Source organism: Podarcis liolepis (genome assembly GCF_965112155.1).
Source record: "Podarcis liolepis genome assembly, chromosome: 1".
Taxonomy (NCBI): Eukaryota; Metazoa; Chordata; class Lepidosauria; order Squamata; family Lacertidae; genus Podarcis; species Podarcis liolepis.
Window position 1 is genome coordinate 85,095,822 of NC_139554.1, and position 24,161 is coordinate 85,119,982.

Consider the following 24,161-nt stretch of genomic DNA (forward strand, 5'->3'; position numbering starts at 1 on the left):
TAACACTGGCTCTTCAATACAACAGCTGTTGTTCTGGCTTAGCCCCTCTAGTAAGTGCATTGGGCCTTTCCTGTTTTATTGGAACTGGTGAGGAGAGTGTGTGATGACTGGCCTGAATCAAGTGCACATGCTCTGCTTTTGAGAAGTGCTCTTGTTTCTGGTGCAGTCTTTTATTTGCAAAATGAATCCATAGGTCACTTTTTTCTTTTTAATGAGGTTGCATCAGGAAGGCAAGGGGGCCACTCACTTTTGTTGGTGGCATTCCGTCTGAAAGCGGCAAATAGGTCTATTAAGCCATTTTACTACTGGCCATTTTTAGGGGAAATGTGTTTACTATGATTGTGCAGGCCTCTAGAAGCCAGAGAGCATATTAAGAAGAGTCTTGCTGGAAGAGTGAATGCACCTGCGCACTCTCTCGCTCTCTCTCACACACACACACAGACTCACACCTTCATTGCCCATAGCTACTATTAAGTAGTTGGGAGCCAGACCTCCTTGCTGGCTTGCAAATCATCTAGAGATCTGCTTTACCCTACCAATGGAGAGAGGGTCGATTCTGCACAATCCATCTGGCAGGAATCCTCAATGATATATGCAGAAGTCTGGATCACGTGAGAGTGGAATGACATAATGCTGCCTTGCGGAGTCCCCTGTATCATTCCTTTTGAGTGAAGAGCGGGAGCTTTGGATCTATAGGAAAAATAGGACATACAGTATAGGAAAGCCCCCATGGATTCAGTTTTCTTAGCCTCCCTTCCCCATTCAGGTAGAAAAAGAGGCACTGCCGATTTATAACCGAGCGTGTCACACACAGCTATTTTTGGTTGCCGCTCTCTTTGGGGGGATCGTGGTGGTGATTTCAGTGGAATGTGGCCAAACCCCAGACTGTGGCTGCGCCTGCCTGCAGGAGGTGTAATTCAACAGCCTCCGCTAACGGAGCGATTGGTGAAGCTTAATGCATCAGCAGCGAGGGGTGTGTGCCAGCCTTGCCTGGCGAAGTCGTTGCGACTGGTCGGAGGCGGAACATGGATTTGAGAATGCGGCGAGTATAATACGAGGCGAGAGGGGCGTGGCCTCTCGTGTAATAGGGAGGCGTAACTTTTTTTCCCCAAGCAGGGTGTGGCCGTGGCTTTTTTATTATTGGCTTTCCCTGTGGAGGCGTGTCCTTTCCCTGCTTTGCGATAGGTCACTGGGGCCCCAGAGTGTGCTTTGCATGCTCATTGAGATTGGCTGGTTGGAGGTGCGCGTCCTTGTCTCGGCCTGGAGGGGGCGCTGATTGCCGGGTTAAGGATGGTGCAGCGGCCGTGGAGGCGGCGGCTGCCTGGGTTGTGAGCGCGGGGGCACCGGCCGGCATGGGGCGGTGGCGGAGCCTGCTCCGGGCGCTCGGCTGTTTCTTCCTCTCGCTGCTGCCGCTCCTCGGGGCCGGCGCTGCCGCGGATCGCCCGCTGCAAGTGCTGCACGGTGAGATGGATCACCTGGGGGTAGCGAGGAGGAGAAAGAGGAGGATGCAAGCGGGCGGGAAGGAGGGAGGGTGGCCAGAAGGGTAGGACTCTGGACGCCGGAGAGGGAAGGGGAAGGATTCTTCGCTTGGGATGCTCGGAACTGGAGTGGGCGGGGTGAACGGGGGGGGGGGTCTTGGAGGAGCCAAGGAGCTCCTTCCTTCCCGGCTGGCAGAGATTAGGGGCAGCCCCTTTGCTTCCATATGGCAGCCTGGAGCTCCGCTTCCTATTTTTCGTGCACGCTGGAGCTCCCTAGTCCTGGTCTCCCCCCGCCCCCGAATAAATCCGTATTTCTTTCCGCCCTGAGGATTGGAAAAGTATCCTTGGAGGAGGATTAGGTTTCGACTATTAAATATGGTGGGGGGTTGGGGAGGGGGAGGTCGCTCTTGGAGACGGAAAGGTGGTGGAAACGAAGGGAGATGCCGGCCCCTTGGCTCTTACCCTTCCCGCAGGTTGCTCTTTCCCAGTGGGAGGCGGTGAGAAGTGGGGATCCCTTGGCTGTTGTTGTTTTCTTTAAACAGCCCATGTAACACGTCTGCATCAGTTCCGCTGGAAACATGGAGTGGAGCATCTCTCCCCCCTCCCCCCCATGCTGTCTTCCCACCCCCTTTCCCTATTTTGCTTCGCCTCTGAATCCTCCAGAATTTTCCCTCGGGCTTTAGGGTCCTGGCTGGGTGTTGGTGCTGGTTCCCCCTCCCCCCACCTCCCCCCGATGCCCCCTTTTCCTTGCACAGCTCTCGATGTATTTCTCTACCCACACGCACCCCACTCTCCCATGGGATGTTTTCCTCCTTTTCCCTGGTGCGGCTTCAGCCCCCGCCAAAGGGAGATTGTCACCATTTTGCGTGGCAGCCTGTCATGTGCACGTCACAGCGTTGTTAGCCTTGGCTGGCTTTGCCTCCCCTTTCTCTGTTCAGCTCCAGAGTAGACCTCTTCCCCCCCCCCCCGCCGCCGTGTTTTCCTCCTCAATTCAGTCACTGACGTCATTCTCTCTCGCTGGGCCTTTCTCTTCACCCCCTCCCCTTTTCCACCCTGACCCAGCTGCCTGTTGCAAACATCCACTGTGCCCCTTTAGAAACTGCCTTCCTTCCTTCCTTCCTTCCTTCCTTCCTTCCTTCCTTCCTTCCTCTCACTGGCTGAAGAAAGCTGGGATGCTGAGAGGGATTCCTTCTAGGAAACAGCAGAGCTCTCTCCATCAAGTGCTATAAAAGTGCAGAGAAATAAGCTCAGCCTGGTACCCCCTCTGGGCCTGGTTATTGATTTCGGCTTCCTTCTTGGCAGTTCCTTATTTGCAAAATGAATCCATAGGTCACTTTTTCTTTTTAATGAGGTTGCATCAGGAAATGGCGCAGGAAGGTCAACGTTCCTTTTTCCTTGCAACTCTCAAACTTGAGCAAATCTGCATCTTGGTTCAGTGCTTCAGTAGCACTTGGCTGAATAGGATGGATGTACAGCAACCCCTTCCAGAACCACAACTCAGCCATGCACTGAACAAATGTGAAGGTTCATGAATCTTTTGGATGTTTGCTCTTGGACCACCCTCCTTTGCTGATCAGTTTCCTGCCCTGCTTGGCAGTGAGGGTGCATTAGAGACTGTGTGGTGGGAAGTGGGAATGCTGGAATGAGGGGGGGGGGGCAAAATCCCTCACACTGAATCCAGTGATGGCCATGGAATATGAGTGCAATGCTTCGGCCATGGGCCTTTAATGTACAGGAACCACGAAGGACACTTGTGGCAGCATGGAGGCTTGAGTTGTGGCCAGATGGTATAAAATCAAAGAGCTGCTGAACTGGCTCATTTAAGGGAAGGGTTGGATAGGTCTTATCATTAGCCCAAGGCCATGATGGTAATCCGCGTGTGGATACTTTGCTGCCTTTTTGTATTTAAAACTTGACTTGTGCTTTCCCTTGACCTGTGGGGATGCTGGTAAAGCTGTCTGAGACTAGGCTGAACAGTAATGAGCATGGGTTAATATGGGGGTAAAATTAAGAGATTTCCAGCCCATTTAGAAAATTCTGCCTGGTGTGTTTATAGACATAGAAGGCTTGAAGGCAAAAATATTGAGCTTGATGTTTGTTGTTCAACCAAACTCCCACTCCTTCTACCTCCTATGACATGTTAGAAGTCTAGATCAGTGTCAATGAATAGGATGCTTTTTGGCAACCTACAATAATGTGTCAGAGTATGGTAGATCTGTACCTTTCTTTCCTGCCAAAAATCCACATGTCAGCATTCATATTGCTGTGGATGAAGATGGCAGAAGCATTTCCTATTCTTCTGAACTTATTTGCACAACTCTTATAGCAGGGGTAGCCCTTTGGATGCTGTTGGACTACAATTCCCATCACCCTTGACCATTGGCCATGCTAGCTGTGGCTAATGGGAGTTGGGAGTCTAACAGCTGGAAGGCCACAGATTCTTCACTCCTGAAATAAAGAAAAAAGGGTGGCTACTGATAACCAGTTACCCGGTGGTTAGCTACCATGATGTGCATATAACCACATGGCAAGCTACCCATCTATATTGTTGTGCCAACTGTTGAGGAAAATCTTTCCACACTTCTGCACATCATCTGAAATCCAGGGAAGAGGAGGGGAAGTGGAAAGGTTCTTCTTGTCACATAACAGGTCAATAGACAACCAGCTTGCTAAATATAGTGGCAAGTTGTTATTTGTAAACTTAGTCGGCCTTGTTCATTCACTCAGCAAAACAATAGCACCTGATTTATGTAACTCGGACTCCATTCAGCACTGGCATATATGGTAAAGAGTTTGAGACAGTGCTTTCCAGGTTAGATTTGACATTCTCTCGCCCTACTTGCAAAATTGTGCAGTAACTGAGGAGATGAAAAGAATTGTAGAGGCACTGAGCTGTGGCTGCACAAGAGCGAGACCAAAATATGGAAAGGTAAAATTATTTGTTTGGTCACCAATTTGCAAGAACATCTCTTTGATCCTTGCCAGCATACTCTCTATCAGACTCCATAGTTCTGATGAGGAGTTGGTTCTGAGCGCAAACATTGTGCTCAGAAGTAAAAGAAAGACTTGGCTGTCTGTGGAAAAGGAAAACCTATGCATCATTACCTGCCTGAAAATGGGTCTGAAGTACAAGAGGTTGTGACCAAAATGTGAAGGTATTTTAATGAGGTTTGGGCAGCTCAGAAATGGAAACTGAGCATATTCTGCCCGTATATTGTTTGTGTACATGCTGTCCCTGACATTGCCTGTTATTTAAGTACTTGAATAACACATAACACCTGGTGTGTCTAGTTTCCCCCTTAGCTTTCCAGCTGCACATTTTGTGTCCATCTACACACTAAAGAAACCTTGCAGCAGACAAAGAACTCTTCCCTGGTCAAAAATCAAAATATTGCTCATGAGCCTATTTCTCCCTCATTCACTTTCTAAAACCCATTTCTTGCCCTTTGAGAATCCTAATGTGGCAGAATTGTTTCCCTGATCTTTATTAGCTGCTAGGAATTGAACACCAAGTACTGTTTACAGGGGGAAGGCAATTGCAGCTTCAGCAAGCATTTGTAAACAGCAAGTTTCTCACGGCCTTCCACATTTTGACTAGAAGCCAAATCCTATTGCCAGTACAGCATCTGCAGTGATATTAATCTCTCTGTGTATGCATGTGTGTGTGTGTATGAGAGAGAAAATGTATTTTTAATGTAGCATTAAAAATATATCAAGGTTTAATGAAATACATTTTAAAAATAGCTCTGCATGTTGGGCATACATACTGGGTGTACATAATGTGTATGTTGTGGCTTTGTTATAAACTTGTTTTTCAGTCAGGTTCTGGAGTGCCCTATCTCCCATCATGTTGCTCTTTTGCTTCTATGTCTGTCAAGTGGAAAAGCTGGGCTTTAAAAATACTTCAAAGTCTTCTCAGTCTGTTTGGAGTGTGTGGGGTTGGGTAAGAAATCTGGCTGAAAGACTTCTGCAGGCCTTTTGCTATCCTGGCTTGCATGCATTCATAGGGAATACTCGGGCTACAGTGCAGGAATGAGGCAGCAGTTCATGGCTTGAGATCAGCCTTGCAATGTATAAATATTTTGGTCTGTAGCTTCCTGAATGCTCCAAGCATTGAGGAAGGCCAGGGGCATTTTAAACAACTGCTTGCACCACACCAACTCTGGCTGCAACACAGATGGAACTTCTTGTATTCAACCATTTTGAGAGTTCTTCTCTATGTGTATGGATTTCAGAACTGGGGAAGAATGATCAAGCAGTCTATCCTGGGATCTCTCTCTCACTGCAGATGGGGAAAGTTTTTGGCTCCCCTTCTTAATTCTTGGAAATAATAATAATAATATTAATAAAAAAATATTATTTATACCCCGCCCATCTGGCTGAGTTTTCCCCAGCCACTCTGGGTGGCTCCCAGTTGAGTGTTAAAAACAATACAGCATTAAATATTAAAAACTTCCCTAAAACCAGGCTGTTCTTCCTGTCCATCTTCCCCACCCCACCCAACATGACAAGTGACTATTTCCTAAAGCTATTAGCCCATTTCTTCCTTTCAAAAATATCAAGGGGCAGTTAGTTGCAAAGGCTGGACAAATTAATCCAAGATGCCAATTGTTATGTTAACAAACAACCAAAAAATATTGGCATGATGGAAGAGCCACTAGCTGAAAACTTGCCCCACCCCGGCCTGGTTGTATTTGGGGTTTGCAGTGCACAGCCCTTCTTGATTGAATATATTCTCTGTGGACATTTGGAGGTGCCAAGAAACATGCTGGGATTTCCCCTGGCATGTCATTTGTGCATAGGATCTCAAGAGGAGGAAGAATGGGTTGTGCTGTAGCAGATGAAAAAGAAAAAAGGAAGTACCTTGGACCAATGAGGGGTATTAAGGTGAAACCATGAAACTTGGAAATTGCTTCATTGTAGGGGCTTGGAAAACCTGTCATTGTCTTTTTGGACTACCCTGATCTTGAGCCCTGTTAGCTACGTAGGAGCAGCAGACACCCTTGGTTAATATAAATAATGTTCTACTGGGATAAATAGGAAAGGATGTGCAGAGAGAGGATTGTAGAAGGGACTTCCTTTCCTAATTAGGAGCCCTGCCTCATCTAAGAGTGTACTCCTTCTCCCCCTTGTGGGGAACAATGCTGCCTAGCACCTTGGTGGTGGTGTAGACAGATTCTAAGGAGCTGCCACCTGCCGTCTGTAGAGATTGAGACCTATCCCCAACCAGCACCTTTTGACATTTTTGCTTAAATCTCATTTTGAAAGGTCCGTATTGGACTCTGCTGAACATGTAACTAGAATTTGCCTAGGACAGGTGTGCTGACAGAGCCAGAGCCATCCTTGCTGTGCTTGGCTGCAGAATCCCATTCCTCTGGAGGCCTCTGACTCACACCGACAAAGACGTCAGTGGTAGTGCAACGCAAGTGTGTTTCCGCGGCCTGCTCTGACTCACTGGCTGGGCAGCTGTGATCTTCATTGTGGATGTGGCTGATGGGCAACGAGACCTACTATTTTTGTGCTCTGGTGCTCTGCAGCCTATACTGCTTTCTTCTACATTTCATGGCATTATAAATGAAGAGGAGAGAGTGACACAAACTACGTATCTACTTTTGAGACCGTTTCTCCCTGTGGATGTGAAACCGCCTTCTAGCAACCTGCCTTCATGGGCTGTCCCTTGCACCCAGCATTTGCCAGAGCTGGGTATTGTATGCCCATGCCCCCCATCTGTGTAAATTATAATTACACGCTTTTGAATCAGATGACCCCCATAGGTTTCTCTCCAGTCCTGATACCGGTAGCATTAATCTGTGTAGTTCTGATGCATCGGAACACCAGGAATGCCAAACGATCCGTCACAGTTCCAGAGACTTCTTTGTGTGATTCATAGCCTCTCTGATTATCTCCTGATAGAAGATCTGGGGGGGGGGGGTAGTGCCCCCCCACTGCTCGTCATTTTCAGAACCGCTCTGGGTAGCTTTTAGTAAGAATATGAATAGGATAACCCCTGGGTTTTCCACTTGTGGGGTGGGCCCCTGGGACAATTGCTTTATTGTTTTATTTTAGCTGTTTGTATCCCATCTTTTAGGGCAAGCCCACACAAGGATGCTTACAATAAGAAATTATAATTGGTGCACACAGTTCCAGGGAGGGAGGGAATTTTGAATCGGGTCCCCAACTTGTTAGGGCCAAACTAGAATCAACCTTAATTGTGTGAGTGCTGTTAATGTGCATGGGTTTTGTTAGACAAATAGCTGAGTGAAGCCTATGCTGCTGGGTAAACATTTAGGGCCTGGGGAGGGTTAATTCTCTTATCTTCCTGTCAAGGTCTCCATGCTGCTCAAACTGCTACCTGCATTTCAAGGGAACATCCACTCCTGCCAGTGGGAGCTTATGAGCCATACTAGTCTCCTCCTCACCTTCGCTGTCCCCCAGTAGCTCAATTTCCCTCTCTGCTGCTTTTTATATAGCAAAAACACATTGGGTGCATTCATGCAATTAACATCACTTTTTAGTTTTTCCTGTTGCTAACCTTACTAAGGAGTCTTTAGTGAGGCACATGGTCAACATAACTGTCTAGCCTTCCAGGGAATGATTCGTTCTGCCACTTCTTTCATTATCTTGTATATGACCTTTTAATTGTTGAGGGTTTTTTAAAAAATTATTACCACTTTGAATTTTGTCCTTGTTAGCCACCTTCTCTATTCATTTTAAAAATACATTTTTATTATGCCTTTCTGCTTTAACAAATCACTGAAGGCAGCTCTTAAAATTTTAGAAGACACATGTACATAAAACTAACAATAAAACTGTAACTAAAAACAGCAGTAAGATCTTCAGTACAAAAACTGAAAAGAAAAGAAATGCAAGCAGCAGTTGTTCATGCTTAAAAAACACCCCTCAATGCCTTCTGAAATAAGGATATATTCACAAGTCACCAAAAGCAAATAGCTAAGTGAGCTTTCCAAGGAAGAGAGCTCCAGAACTGTGACTGCAGTAACTGGAAAAGCCCTGTCCTTTTGGTTCAAAAAGGAGGATAATAAACACTTGGACAAAGGAGCAGGAAGGATGGTTCTCAGTCAGTTGCCAATACCAAGCCTAGCTTGGCTGGGTAGATATTGTAGGCTCAGGGCTATTGGTATAGTCTAGCAGTATCTGTATCCATATTGGATGGGTGAGCTACGTTGTATAACAGTATTTTCTCCTCCCAGAGAATCAGTGCCACACCTGGAAGCTTCTGGGGATTTTCACATTTTACACGGCAATCATGTCTACGGCTTATATAGCAGTGTTTGCCTTGATGATTGCCATAAAATGAAGTGTGTGTGTGTGTGTGTGTGTGTGTGTGCGCACAGGTGATAGATATCTGGGAGGGAGCAATGTCCAGTTTAAGCCTTGATGCACATACTGTGTGTCCCTGTGCCTTTAGAGAGATGGGTCTGCTCTTCATGATTCATGGTAGTTGCTGAAAGACACAAACACACACATGGCAGGCATCTGCTCCATAAAATATGAATCTACCCTTAGGGAACGTTCTTAGTTTATATACTTCATTCTACATTTCCCTCTTGTTTGCTATTAAATGTCATTTTCTAAATGTTTGAAAGCGGTGCCACCATTTGGGGGGGGGGCAGGTTGGGGAAAAGTAGGGAATACTGAAAGCCTAACAAAGGAAAAAACACTGCAATGCCCTTTTTGTGTTGGTTTTGCCTCCAGAAAGGTTATCCTAACACCCATACACAATATCTGGTAATTCCTGAAACAGTTCTCCCAGATATTTTGCCTGATTCCTTTCCTCTGTTTATTTACTATTTTAAGTGATAAGGCCCAACTAATGAGAGAGAGAGGTGCTCCAGCTTTACCCCCTGTAGCAAAGCCATTCTAATATTTGGGGGAATAGGGAATCTGTGCCTGTTCTTCAAGGGGACTTAATTTCCTTGCCTCAGTTGTGGCAAAGATTGGGGCTGGTAAGTTTCAGCACCATGGTTAGCTCCTTGCAGACAGCTTGAGTCTGACTTTTGGCTCAGCCATAAAGCACCATTGACAAGTTTAAAAGTTGCTTTCGCATCCTTCATTCACTCAGGCTTTAGAAAGGAATCCAGGCGATGTCATTATCAAAAGGTTGGATTCCTGTATTTTCTGTCAACCCTGCCCCCTCCTTTTTTTTTTTTAAAGGCTAATCACTAGCTTCTTTATTCAGTCATGGTGACCATTGCTTATGGTATTCCTGAATTGTCCTTGAAGGTGATGGTTATTGCTGGGTTAGATATAGATCCATGTGATTAGATTATTATTTAACTTGTTATTATTGTTTAAACAGTTCATTTACCACTTGACAACAGTCACGTCTAAGCAGGGTAGAAGAAATACCTTGTATAAAAAAGTAAACACTTATTAAAAGTATAAAATCAGACTTCAGTTTAAGTGCCTGCTGGAATAATAATTTAAAAAGTCATCAGTAGGTGCTGGAAGTCCAACTGGGAGGAGGCCTGTCTGACCTCTACTGGAAGGGCATTCCATAAAATTGAGCCCACAATATGGAGCACACCACTCTTTGTGGATACAACTCATGCATCAGTGACTGCACTGTGGCAATTGAGTCCAACAAGATCATACGTACATAAAGACATCCTGAAGGCAGGAAGAAATGAGTTCTATTCATTTGAAACATTGTAATATAATTTAGGTCTTGAAATACATACTATTTGCAGTAGCCAAGTAGATTTGCATCCCTGCGAAGCAGTCAAGCTGGAGCATCTCTTATATGAATTATAATACTGTCTCTCTGGAAAACTCTGGTGTGTCTCTGTCACTCTCTTTCCAGGCTGCCTATTTGACAGGAGACTCTGCTCCCAACAGGAAGTCTGTGTGCAAGGTAAATAAGCTTGGGGTGGATTGGAATTAAGGGCATTAAGTCCATAGGGTGGAAAAGCACCTGTTGCTGCAGAGTGATGTACACTTATTTCCCCTGCTGTGTTAAAATATGCTTTCTGCATTTGTTATGAAGTGGGGGGGGGGAGGACCACATGTGCAACAGGCTCTGATCTGGAAGCCTTTCTGCCCCAAGAATGGGACAAGTGCTTGCCTCTTTTCCATGTTGGCATGTTTCCTCCTCGATGCTTCTCATAAGCTGTGCAGCAGCCTACTAACCACCATCTCATCTGCCTAGCTGTGTGTTATTCTCTGACCCTACTTTTCTCTTCCCCCTCCTTTCACCGATCTTTCCGCCCTGAGTTGCATGACCACTGTCTCATAGTCATGTTATCTTTGCAGATGGATTGTTTGGTCAGTGCCAGGAAGGTTCCCTTCGAGATAAGCCGTACTTCCAAGTCACAGCCTCTGTGCTCCAGCGTTTGCAGGATGTGCTACGGCATCTCATGGCACAAGGTAAGTGTCCGTGCTTGAGGAGGAGGAGAATTAACGTAAGATGAGGGAAATGAGCCAGCTCTCCACAAACCAGGAGAGGGAATTAAGAGCACTCTATGCCCCTTCTTCTAGTCTTGGCAACATTACTTGGGAGTCTGTCCAACCTCCCAGTACCACAGAACCTTCTACCAAGTGAGACCACTGGTCCATTTAGTGCAGTATTGTGTGAACTGACTGGCAGTGGCATCAGCTCTCAGGGTTTCAGACGAAATTCTCTCCCAGCCCCACCTGGAAATGCTGGGCATTGAACTTGAGATCTTCTGCATGCAAATCAGATGCTTTAGCACTGAGCTATGACATCATGCTATAAATGCATACTATAGTCAGGCACATCTAACATACGCTCAGACTATGGGTTCCTCCAAGCTGGATGTTGTTGTTGTTGTTTTTGGTGTGTGTATTTTGCAACATATTGTGGCAATAATAGTGCATTAGAAGTGGACTTATACTGGACCAACCATGCCTCAATCCACTTTATTAGTTGTTCTGTGATGCTTCCCCAAGATTGCTGCATTATTGCACAACAAAAGCAGGACAAAAAGTAAACGGGAACATTTATGGTATAAATAGGTGCAGCATTTCAGCAGGAAGTTGTAGGACTTAGAAACAAAGCAGTGTATCTTCCCCAAAACATTTGCAGGTGCAAACAGTATTGAAAGGAGAAGCATATATAACAGCCACAATACAATTCACAATAAAATGGATGGGACCCTGTATTTTACTATTTGTCTCTGGCAAATACCTGTCCCTATATTTTGGGAATGCCGTGCTAAAATCTTTAGTCTTAGTTTCTGCAGTTGGTCATTCTTTGGAGTACAGCTGCTTCCCAAGGATTGGATGATATTCATAGGTTTCAGCGCTGGATTCAATACTTGGCTATTGTGGCCATGCTTTGACTTAGCTCTCCATCTTCATGGCAGGTTTATCGTGGCAGGATGACCTTACCCAGCACGTGATCTCCCGGGAGATCGAACGCATCCCCAGACTTCACCTTCCACCTCCTTGGGAGTCTGTAGCTGAGAACAGGTAAGGGGAACAGTTCATTTGGAATGTGAGCTTTTACTTGAGTTGCTGCCATTAATTTTCATCCAATATCTGCTTATCACAACTGAGAGGGGGGGAAACGTCTCTTGGAGAATAAATGGGAACTCGCTTGTCTCCTAGCTGATAGTCATCTGTCTGTCACTCAGAATGACAATTTTTAAGAAGGGACAACTCAAACACAAAAGGAAGGACAGAGAAGTCTGTGCTTCTCTCAGCCAAGACCCACTTATCCACATTCAAGGGAAAGGAAGCTGTTGTAGGTGGTTTGAGATCCGACTCCAGTGCTCACTAGTACAACACTAATTTCAGAGCAGAACACTCCTCTTCCAGGAGCTTGTAAAGCTTGCAAGACATTTAGAAATGTCTTGTTCTTAAACTCTCAACGTAAGAACCACCTTTGAACAAATCTTAAGGCAACATTTTATTCTCTCCACATCTATAAAATCTCTTTCTCTTGCTTCTTTGTGGTGCTTTCCCCCCTCTTTCTGTACATAACTGTTTTGAAGGCAAATACTCTTGAGAGCCTAAGAAATAAGGCAGCAAATCATTCCGGAGACAAACTCAAAAAGTGCCAGGAAGAGGACTGGAAATGGCAGGACTTAAAAATAAACAGAGACAGCCCACTATGAGGTCCGGAAACTCCCTGTGATGATGTCCACAAGATGTCCAAGCAGTGGCCATCAATGCAAGAACACTTAACTGTATCAGGATGGGAAAATTTCCCTACAGAGAGTTTGAGGCGCTGCCACTGATAATATTGTTGGACTGGGAAATGTGAGCTTCTAGATGCCAAGCTGCATATTGATAGCATAATACATTGCCTATGACTGTTTTCTTTTCAGGTTCCCGCCTAGTCACCTGTCTCCAAGGAGAACCTCTTCGCCACCAGAGCCTGCCTCCCTCCAGACAGCTCATCAGCCTCCTCTCCCTCCAGTCCTCCTGCAGCGGTACCTGGAGCTGCTGTTGGCTTCTCAGCCTGAGCTAGGCTACAAGGAGCCCTTCTTATCTTCATATCCACATCACCAGGTGTGTCTCAGCAGTGCTGCATACAGAGTAAGGGCAAGGAGTCTGCACAAAGAGCTGGAAGGAGAGTCAAGGGACTGTCCTGTGATTTACAAGGTGGCCTCTTCAAACGGAGAGAACTGAATGTGCTTAGGAGGCCTAAGTTTTACTGAAGCGTTGAGTAGGAAGGAGTCACTTCAAAGCCTGAGCAGAACTGTAACTGCTGATGATAGATTTTGGACTGCAGGCCACTGAATTCTAAACTGCACCACTTTGCCTTCGGAAAAAGTTTCTTGCTGGCTAGGATGAAGGATATTTAGAGGGGGTGGGATGCTTATAGTGTTTTATTTTAACCCATAAGTTCCAATCAGTGACTTCAGTTGCTAATTTTTTACTATATCCTTTCAACCTAAAAGTTCCTTTTCTCATCTATTTGTTTTTAGGAACCCACCAACTCCTTATTATACCCCATATGCCTAAATGCACAAAAACGTATTTTGCACTGTACTTTTGTTTTTTTACATTGCACAAAATGGGTCTAGCTGCATGTTAGAACAAACTCTGCTGCCCTCTGCCGTGAACACTTCAAGATTGCCTTTCTGTTTCCCTGTGTTCAGTTCAGCTACCCAGATGGTACCTTCCGGGACAACCCCAATGCTCACAGCGCTGAGCACCCTGTTCTGCTGGACCGAGCTGCTGCTTCTAAGGCCCTGTTTGGTGCCAGCACTGCTCCCTCCTATAGGGGGCAGCAGGGAGCGGATGGAGGTCAACTTTTCCAGGACCTGGGAGCACTTTACCTAACACAGGAGCAGGCAGGTAAATCGAGAACTATGGCGCAGCAGAAGCACGATTCCAGGACGGATGGCCCCTTTCCGGACTATGGCGACAGCTCTGAATACAGAGGAGAGCCCCGGGCACTCCTGGCAGAGCCAGGTGAGACTGTTCCTACCTGTGTTTCACTAAGGGGTTCCTCAAGCACTTTATAGCTCAGGGGTGAGGAATCTGTGCTGTTGTGGATGCTGTTGGACTCCTCCCATCTGCTCCAGTCAGTCTTGGCCAACGGTCAAGATTAATGGGAGTTGTAGTACAATGGCCTATGGAGGCCGCAGGATCCCCACCCCTGTTGTAGCTTGTTATCTCAACCTAGAAGCCTTGGTGCTGGTGGGGCTGCAGTTGCAACACCTTCCCGTTTCCCCAATTTCCCTTCCACAGATAGAGCACTAGAGAGGCTGGCAGCAGTGCTTGCCAGCTATGGCATCAGGCCCCAGGATCTCACTCCCCAGCATCTCAGCTCCCTTACTGGTCTTCTCCGGCTCCTCAGGAGTCCAGGTAAGATCGGCAAGATGGTATATGTAAGAGGATCTGGGAGAAGAGGCAGCTGGGATGTCTATAGCTGAAGGAGAGGAGATGGAGAGAGGGTTCTGTGTGTCTGGGGATAACATGGAACAATATCCGGACTATGTCTGCATTGACAAGGACCGAGCTGTGCTATTATTGTGCTGATCCAGCCCTGCTCCTCACAATCTGGGGATAAATCTGAGTTGGAGCTCTATCCAGAACCTGTTTTTCTGTGTTGGTGCTTAGCTGTGGAGCCCATGAAGTAGTAATGAAAGGGAGCATGTACTTGCTGTATGGAATACCTTTACTGCTATGTAATCAAAATGCCAACCGTACCCCCTCCTGAGAGGTTCCAAAGTGGGTAGTTTGATTTCCAGGTTGGCTTGAGGATTTAAGATCTCATATCTTAGAAACTAAATACTCTTCTAATTCTCTCCCCAGCTGGTAGGCTTGGACCAGACACTCCAGAATCTAAGCGGGTAAGGCAGCACCTTCTAGATGCAAGGGGCAGTCTCCAGCCCAGAGTTCCTAAGGCCCTCTTAAGATTGTTGGAATTCGCTTTCACACAGTTTACAGGGGGCAAACGGTATGGGAAGCCTGAGTTGATGAAACAACGTCTTGCCCTGAGGAGTAGACTTGGCCTGTACCTAACCTGTTCCAGCCCCTACAGTACAATCCTCCACAGCTAGTTTCTAGATGGACAGCCTGTGGAGAAGATTGGGTGTGTGCCCCTGAGACCTGAAGGCAGAGTTGGCCAGCCTGCGGCTGATAATGAACAGGCACAGTTAACGATTCAGGGGCTTTGGTTGGAGTAGAGGGCAGGAGGGATCACCCAACCGCTGGTGGTTGCAGATTGGAAGTGTTGAGGTGCTGGTGAGTGATGTGCCTCTCTCTCCTCAGGTGACAGAAGCTGAAATGCAACATGGGGAGGAGCTGGAGCCACCCCCCTCTCAAGAGAGCTATGTCAGTGCCGTGCCCACAGAGGGGCAGGTGCAGGCACAGAGGGAGACGCTTAGCCCAACTAAGGCCAAAATAACCATGACGACAGCTTCCCCAGAACAACCTGAGCCCCTCCATGCTGGTGAGGGGGAAGCAGCTGGCCTCAAGAGGCAGGTGGCAGTGATGAAGAAGAGCCACACATCAGTAGGGGGACCTGGCAAGGACGAGGACCGGCCAGAGACAGCGCTGGCTGCTGAGGAATACGGCTACATTGTCACTGACCAAAAGTGAGAGAAGGGGCGGGACATGGGGGGAAGGGGAAGGGGAAGGGCCAAGGAAATAGGAGTTAGGCCAGTGGGGGCGAGGTGTGTGCTCTCTAACATTTGGGAGATAGGATGCTATTTGAGAGGTAAAAATGCATGTGCTTGTCTAACATAGGCACGAGATCAAGACTCACACTATTAATATTTATTATTATTATTATTATTATTATTATTCATTAAATTTGTATTCTGCCCTTCATCTGAAGATTACAGGGCAGTTCACAACTTAAAAGCACAAAATGATAACACAAAATACATTTAAAAAGAACCCTGCTCCCATAAGCGCATTTAAAAAGCCATAGAATGCTTAATCAGCCAAAGGCCTAGTTATTGAGAAACGTTTTCGTATGGCACCTGAAGAGATGTAATGAAGGCGCTAGGCTAGCCTCCCTGGGGAGAGCATTCCACAAGTGGGGAGCCACTGCAGAAAAGGCCCGTTCTTGTGTTGCCACCCTCTGGACCTCTTGTGGAGGAGGGGGCACATGAAGAAGGGCATCAGGCGTGTGGGGAAATGAGGTTTCAGTGACGGAGAACAAGGAATGTTCTTCTCTCAACACCTGGTCCCTCAAATCCTATGGCTTCTTGCTGTTGCACTTGGGCAAAGCTGGACTTCAATCCCAACACATATTTGCCATCTTGTTCAGATTGTTGGGTTGTCTTGACAGCTCTCATGGGCTACATTGCTTAGGTGTTTCCTTAGAGTGGGTGGCAGGAGGTTGGTGGCATTTGCTCCTTGTATACCAGTACAAGGAAAGTGTTGCCCTCCCGCTTTCTGCCTCCCAATGTTTCTCCCATGCATGCTTTCCCCATTGGCTCCTGGCCTCTCCTCTGTCTCCACCACCTGCAGGCCACTGGGTCTTGCTGCTGGCATCCGGCTCCTGGAGATCCTGGCTGAGCACGTGCACTTGTCCACTGCCAGTTTCATCAACATCAGGCAAGTGCTGCTGGGACTTAACTGAGAGGTGGGGATCCATAAGGAACTGGAGTGTGTTGTTGCCTCTGGCGCCTCAGGAAGGGGAGGAGCCTGGTGAGGCAGGCTGGAGAGGGTTCTGGAAGCATATCCTGAGGAAGATGCCTTTCCTAAGACTGAGGGGTCTTTTGGGATCTCCACAATCCTTTTCAAGTAGCTAATGTATCCTGTCCTGGTAGGTTCCCATTGCTGGATGGTCACAAGGTGCTTGCCTATTTATATAAATACGGTTACCTGAAGTGGCATTGGAAGTTGTTGCGTCAGCTGGCTCATCCCGAAGACACAACTTTTATTAAAAATGGGCAAGGAACTGGAGGACATTGTGGCCACAGTCTCTCTTTCCTTCCCCTTCTCATATTGTTGCATGCTTGCATTGAAATTGGAACTAGGCCCCAACCCTTCTGCATACCCAACATTATGATTGTGATATCACTTCTTGGCCTGAGACAAAACACAGGTGGCCTTTACTGTGCCTGACTCCAAGCTGCTAATTGGTAAATAAAGGAGGTGTCATGAGATTAGAGGATTAGATATTGCCAGGGCTTTTTTTTTTTTTTTAAGCCAGAAATCACTGAAACTCAGTTCCGGCACCTCAGGTGGGTGCCATTGCTAATATAAGAGAACAAGGTTGAGTCCTGGCACATCTTTTTCTAGAAAAATAGCACTGGATATTGTTGATATTGTTGTCGATACTAGGACTGTCCCACTTTGTTTCGGGCCCCACACATCAAGCAGGCCACACGCTGGATTTGATCTCTGGCGTAGGTATAGATGTGATCATATCTCCTTCGATGAAGGTGCCATGGTCTGATCACTACGCTCTGAAAGCCAAGATTGACTTTCCACCCCCACCCTGCTTAGGTGGCGAGCCGATTTGGGCTCGCCCGCAGAGGCTGATGGACCCTGATAGATTCCGCCAAGCCTTGCGGGACCTTGCTCCCCCTGGCGACTCATTGACTGAGCTTGTTGAGGGCTGGAATACCCAGCTCCTGGCAGCCATCGATGAGATCGCACCTAAGCGCCCTCTGCGACCCCGCAGAAACCGGGCTCCCTGGTTTACCGAGGAGCTCCAGAAAATGAAGCGGAACCTCAGACGGCTAGAGCGAGTATGGCGGGGTGCCCGTGACGGAGCCTCAAGAACATCTTATAGGGCTTTTATGAAAACCTACGAGATGGCGGTGAAGGCTGCTAAGAAGTCATACTTCTGGGCCTCCATTGCATCCACTAGCTCTCGCCCAGCGCAATTATTTAGTATAATCAGGTCTTTAACGTCCCTTGAGGGACAGCCAAATTTAAATAACAATTTGGCACACAGCTGTGAGGCATTTGCGAGCTTTTTTGCGGAGAAGGTCTTGTTACTCCGCCATGACCTCCCTGTCAATTTGGATACAATAAAGGAACTGGAGGCCCCTCGACTGTCCTCGGGTCCAGTATTGGACCACTTCGACCGGATATCCCCAGCCGATGTGGACAGACTCCTCCGAGCTGGAAAGCCCACCACCTGTCCTCTCGACCCATGCCCGTCTTGGCTGATTAGAGCGTGTCCAGACAAGGTGCGGGTCCTCCTGGGGGATATCATCAATTTGTCCCTTGGCATGGGGACATTCCTAGGGGAACTGAAGGAGGCAGTGGTGCGCCCGCTCTTAAAGAAAACATCATTAGATCCTTTAGATCTATCCAATTACCGCCCGGTTTCGAATCTTCCGTTCCTGGGTAAGGTGATTGAGAGAGTGGTTACTGAACAGCTTGGTGGGTTTCTGGATGAAACATCGGCTCTGGATCCATTCCAGTCCAGCTTCCACGCTGGTCAGGGACCGAGACGGCTCTGGTTGCCCTAACAGATGATCTTCGTAGACAGCTGGATCGAGGCGGGTCGGAGCTGCTGATTTTTCTAGATCTGTCAGCAGCTTTCGACATGGTCGATCATGAACTTCTGGACCACCGCCTTGCTGACGTGGGGATCCAGGGCACAGTCCTTCAATGGCTGCGCTCGTTTCTCTCTGGTTGGGGACAGAGGGTGGCGCTTGGGGGGGAATTGTCATCGCACCACTCCTTGGTGTGTGGAGTACCTCAGGGTGCGATACTCTCCCCGATGCTTTTCAACATCTTTATGCGCCCCCTCGCCCAGCTTGTTCGGAGTTTTGGGCTGGGTTGCCATCAGTATGCCGATGACTCCCAACTCTATCTGTTGATGGATGGCCATCCTGACTTGGCCCCAGACACCCTGACCAGATGTTTGGAAGCTGTGGCTGGATGGTTACGTGGGAGCCGGTTGAAGCTAAATCCTTCGAAGACAGAGGTCCTGTGGCTGGGACGGGGCGATATGGGATTGGGGGGGGGGCAACTCCCTTCTCTTGCAGGGGCGCAATTAGTGCCAGCACCGTCCGTTAAGAGTTTGGGTGTAATCTTCGACACCTCCCTTTCCATGGAGGCACAGATTGCAGCTATAACAAAGGCGGCATTTTTCCATCTCCGCCAAGCTAAGCAGTTGGCTCCTTACCTCTCTCACCCTGACCTAGCCACTGTGATCCACACGACGGTCACCTCCAGAGTGGATTATTGTAACTCGCTCTACGTGGGGCTGCCCTTGAGACTGACCCAGAAACTCCAGCGGGTGCAGAATGCTGCAGCAAGACTCCTTACGAGGTCTTCGCTGCGAGATCACATTCACCCGGTGCTATACCAGCTGCACTGGCTCCCGGTGGAGTACAGGATCAGGTTTAAGGTGCTGGTTTTAACCTTTAAAGCCCTATACGGCCTAGGACCCTCGTACCTACGGGACCGCCTCTCCTGGTATGTCCCACATAGAAACTTACGGTCTTCAAATAAAAACATCTTGAAGGTCCCAGGCCACAGAGAAGTTAGGCTGGCCTCAACTAGAGCCAGGGCTTTTTCGGCTGTGGCTCCGATCTGGTGGAACACTCTGTCACAAGAGACCAGGGCCCTGCGGGACTTAACATCTTTCCACAGGGCCTGCAAGACAGAGCTGTTCCACCAGGCCTTTGGCCAGGGCACAGCCTGACTCCCTCCCTCGGCAATCTTCGTGGAGCTCTGGCCCAATGGTTGCCAGTGGCTTGAATTAATTAATTTTATAATGAATGATTTTAGAATGTTGTTTATGCTGTACTTTTGTACTGTTTTATTGTTGTTAGCCGCCCTGACCCCGGCTTCGGCTGGGGCGGGCGGGATATAAATAAAATTTATTATTATTATTATTGAACATGGTGATACACAAAGCAGCAGAGGCAACCTGCTTTGTGGGTGTATCTTGTGCTAGGATGGAATCGGGACACCTTGTAACCTCAAACCTCTCACCTTGCAGTGTTGTGGGCCCAGCTCTCACCTTCCGCATCCGTCAAAACCACCAAAACCTGTCTCTGGGTGATGTGGCCAACAGGGCTGGTAAGTTGACTCTGAAACAATAGTTGCAACATATGAAAATGCATCTGGTTACAGACTCATTTCGCCATCCTGGATCTAGAAGGACTCTAGTGGTTCTTCTCAATTAGATATGGAACAGGAGGGCTGGAGAATACTCCAGATGGACTCCAAATCCCATTAGTTGCAGCCAGCATGATCAATAGTCAGGGAGGAGGTAGACCAGCAAGGCTGGGAGGAGTGCAGCTTCCCCACTCCTGCCCTACAACATTGTACTCCCTCCTGACTTGATGCTTGGCCACCCTTTATCCCGCTGTCCATCTGCCCAGTTAATGTCCATGTGCAGAGTATCCATTTCTTCCTTCAGATGCAATAGGCAAACATCAGTGAAGGCAGCTGCCTTTAGTAAACAAAGTAAGGAAGGCTATCATGCAACATGGCAGTGATCCAGAGATTTAGCACACCACTCCCTGGGCCACTCAAAAGCTTTCACTCCCCCAGCAACTGCCTGCCAGCCTGCCTTTGCCCTTTTGCCAGCTGTCCCTCCTTTTTTGTCCCCCTTTCCCATCTAGCACTGGTGAAGCCACAGCTGGAGACGGAGGTGGGAGTGAAGATCCTACAGACAGGTGTTGGGCAGGTAAAGCTGGGGGGTCATAGGCCTTGGGATTTGCAGTGCTCTTTGGGTTTTGACCATAGCCCTATTTAAGAGTTTAAGCAACATAACGGAGAAGCAGGGTGGGTTGTGCTGCTCAGACCTGCCCCCTGAAGCACACCCACCTCTGCACAGTTCAGAGCCCTTCACAGCTCTAAAGCAGAGATCTGCCCTCAACTTGGTGGAAGCACCCTGTGCAATTTGAATCCCTGGTTGTGCTTGGCTTTAAATCCTTACAGGAGGCCTGTAGGAGTGGAAGAGGCGCCTTGCTTCTGACATTTACCTTCAAAACTCATGGAAGGCTCTAGACTGTGTAGAGATGATGGGGTGGAGCTTAGCCGCATGGCCCTGCTCTTCCTTGCATGTTTATCTACATGTGAGCAGGCCGAGTACCTGAATAGGGCTGGGGATTAGTCAAGAAGTGGAGCTTGGAGAATCCTGGATTACCAGCCCAGCATCGCCTAAGTCAAATTTGAAAGTGAGTGGGGCAGGGGCCCTCCAGATGCTATTGGACCGCAGCTTGCATCAGCCAGTGTGGCCAGTAATCAGGGATGCTGGGAGTTGTAGTCCAACAGCTCCTGGAGCTCCCCAGCCCTGCAGTGCCCTGGCAGCAAGAGACAAACCGAAAGATTGGATCACGTGTGGTGGTGCTTCCAGCATGCAGGTTCAGAGTGGGAGGAAACGTACTGGCTGCAGGTTATGTAACATAGGGAAGAAGAGTTCGGCAGGGACTCCCATGGACTGCTGGGGTTTTCACAGTTGATGAAGGAAATGAGAACTTTTTTTTTCAAGGAGCCAGAGGAAATCCTGGTTGGTTTCCATGATACAAAGATCGTGGGAGTGCCAGCAGCCACCGACTGCCACATGTGCCAATTTTGACTTCCTCTTCTGCCTTTGCATGTCCCAGGAGTCCCTTCCTATTTCACTGTGCTGCTCTTGACTCCCGTCTCCTTCCCCACAGCGCAATGAGGCTGCGACCTACCCGCACCCCACACACTTTGGCGACACCTTCCGCTCGGTGCTGCTCACCTTTGTCCTGCTGGCCTGCGTGGCTGGCATTGTGATAGCCGCCGCGGTGGTCTTCTGTCTGCGCCAGCATGCCAAGCAGCGAGAGAAGGAGCGGTTGGCAGGGCTGGGGCCTGAGGGAGCGGCTGACAGCACCTTTGAATACCAGGTACGGTGCAGCCCATTTTGCCCTTTGCAAAGAGCTGCAAATTGGGGCTGTTTCCCCAAAGTTTGGGAGGAGCCACAAAGCTTCTGTCCTGGAAGAGGGGCTTTGTCTGCAAGGACACTGCTTTGTTGCCTCTGACGTTCTGCCAAGCTCCGACCTGACGTTCGCCCTGCCTGTGGCAGATCTTTAGTGCATTAGCTGCTGCAGCTGTGTCTTTCCCACAGGAGTTGTGTCGGCAGCACATGGCTGCCAAATCACTGTTTGGCCGTGCCGAAGCTCCCTCGCCCTCCGCTCCGGCGGAGAATTCCCGCGTCAGCAGTGTCTCCTCACAGTTCAGCGATGCGCCCCAGGCCAGCCCCAGCTCCCATAGCAGCACACCATCCTGGTGCGAGGAGCCTGTGCAATCCAACATGGACATCTCTACTGGGCACATGATTCTGGTGAGGCGTGTTTGCACCGTGTGTGTGTGTGTGTGTGTGTGTGGAGGTACAGGCTTTATTGAGGTGCAAAGTTGCCAGATAACAGCTTTGCAACAACCAGGGGTGCTATGGACTAGTGGTGGGGAACCTGTGGTCTTAAAAGTGACATTGGACCCCAACTCCCATCATCCCCGGACATTGGCCACACTGGCTGAGGCAAAGGGACAGTGGAGTTCAACCATATCTGAAGCAACACAGGTTCCCATCTTTAGACATACAATTATTATGTGTGGGCAAAATGATAGTAGATGAAATGACAAGATTTCTGATTTCAGATAGTACGCAGCAGTGCCCCTGCTGTCTTTTGCTCCCCATGGATCTTGGCCTATAGATATCAGCAGTCTCCTTTTTGATGATTGGCTATTTCTGGGGCAGCCAACACAGTGTCATCCAGATGTTTAGGGCCACAGCTCCAGTCCAGAACATCTGGGCAGCACCATATTGGCTACCCCTGGACCTTTTATTTCTTTATTTGGCAGAACTGATATTCTGCTTAATCAACAAGAACCTCTTAAGTGGTTTACATAAAACAATATGAAACATAAAGTAACATTTGGAAAATAAATACCATGGTTATGTTAAAACATATGCAGGATTTGAAGTATAGCAGCAGATGAGAATTGTAGTTTAATAATTTATAATTAACATATATAATGGGTAAAATATAAGTAATATAGCAGCTTTATAAGGTCAGAAAAGAACTGCCGTGGAAAGGTTAATAGAAAGTCAATGGAAATGAGAGATTTGTTCTGATGATTGTTTAAAAGAATTTGCAAACTTTGAAAAGTTAGTAAAATAAATATTAACAAAAATATAAATGAAGAACACTGGTAAGAGTGAACATTAAAAACATTTTTTTTCATAATATAAATAAAACCCGCAGTTTCAAACAACATCTGCGTAATAAAATTGCATGTTTAAAATTACTTGTCTGGGGTAGTGTATGTGCAGATGTGCTTGTGCAAGTGGACATGTTTAGGAGGTGGTAATGATGCTGGCCCCCCCCCCCCCGTCGCCCGTAGGCATACATGGAGGACCACCTGCGCAACCGTGACCGCTTAGCCAAGGAGTGGCAGGCGCTGTGTGCATACCAGGCTGAACCTAATGCCTGTGAGGCTGCGCAGCGTGAAGCAAACATCAAGAAAAACCGCAACCCTGACTATGTGCCCTGTGAGTAGCACAGAACGGTGCTTCTTCCTGGTATCCCTGTTTCCAGGGCCACTGCTGGCATGCCAGTTCTGAGGCTCTTCTGCATGGGGGTTGTTGAATGATTGCATGACCAATGACTTGCTTTTTCCCAGTTTCAATTTGCATTTAAAAGCAAATTTGCCTAGTTTGCACTTTCTAAAACAATCCGCAAACGGAAGCACAGCCATTCTTTGAAATTCGGACTTCTCCAAAGTTTCCGGGGGAGTTCTCCCACCAAGGGATGTGCACAAAAATGCATATGCCAGTGTGCATAGAAATGCATATATTACTGAAAATAAGATACTAAAATGGTATTAGGGGGAATGTGTATATTACGATAAATTTTCACTAAAATGCTAGTGACTTGAAGGATTTTTTTTTGTAAAAGCAAACTGATGTGGCAGTGTGGAGAGCTGAACTTAAGAATGGAAAAATGAGAAACTGAGAGAAACTGGAATGGAAGGATTCATCTGTCCTTAGTTCTCTGAGAACTCCAGGACTGAGGCCCAGAACCCTTCAGGGGTCCCTGGCTTCTCAGTTGGGTCCTGTTACATTGACTCATTGCACTTTTTTGCTTTTCCAGACGATCATGCCCGCATCAAGCTGAAGGCAGAGAGCAATCCTTCCCGCAGTGACTTCATCAATGCCAGCCCTATTGTGAGTGCCACAAACTCAGATTCACACTCTCCACTGAACTGCCCCCTTGAATCCACTGAGTCTGTCACACTGCCCTCGTGTAAGAGGCAACCTTTTGCTCGGTCAAGTCTATCAAC

The 24,161-nt window shown here is 47.8% G+C and overlaps 1 protein-coding gene across 2 annotated transcripts in view; it reads left to right on the plus strand.

The window, feature by feature from the left end:
- Nucleotides 1–1,182: 1,182 nt before the first annotated feature.
- Nucleotides 1,183–24,161, plus strand: part of PTPRN (protein tyrosine phosphatase receptor type N) — a 35,311-nt gene continuing 12,332 nt past the window's right edge. The window contains exons 1-16 of one of the 2 annotated variants that reach the window (XM_083474924.1): nucleotides 1,183–1,461; nucleotides 10,303–10,353; nucleotides 10,752–10,865; nucleotides 11,825–11,930; nucleotides 12,791–12,974; nucleotides 13,568–13,766; nucleotides 14,163–14,279; nucleotides 14,730–14,767; nucleotides 15,189–15,514; nucleotides 16,398–16,484; nucleotides 19,843–19,922; nucleotides 20,471–20,535; nucleotides 21,512–21,724; nucleotides 21,946–22,161; nucleotides 23,223–23,370; nucleotides 23,972–24,045. In XM_083474924.1, coding sequence (XP_083331050.1) covers nucleotides 1,353–1,461; nucleotides 10,303–10,353; nucleotides 10,752–10,865; nucleotides 11,825–11,930; nucleotides 12,791–12,974; nucleotides 13,568–13,766; nucleotides 14,163–14,279; nucleotides 14,730–14,767; nucleotides 15,189–15,514; nucleotides 16,398–16,484; nucleotides 19,843–19,922; nucleotides 20,471–20,535; nucleotides 21,512–21,724; nucleotides 21,946–22,161; nucleotides 23,223–23,370; nucleotides 23,972–24,045 — 2,127 coding nt within the window. In that variant the 5' untranslated portion in view covers nucleotides 1,183–1,352. Of the gene's footprint in view, nucleotides 1,462–10,302; nucleotides 10,354–10,751; nucleotides 10,866–11,824; nucleotides 11,931–12,790; nucleotides 12,975–13,567; nucleotides 13,884–14,162; nucleotides 14,280–14,729; nucleotides 14,768–15,188; nucleotides 15,515–16,397; nucleotides 16,485–19,842; nucleotides 19,923–20,470; nucleotides 20,536–21,511; nucleotides 21,725–21,945; nucleotides 22,162–23,222; nucleotides 23,371–23,971; nucleotides 24,046–24,161 lie in introns of both variants that reach the window. The other variant, XM_083474923.1, reaches the window with a different exon arrangement.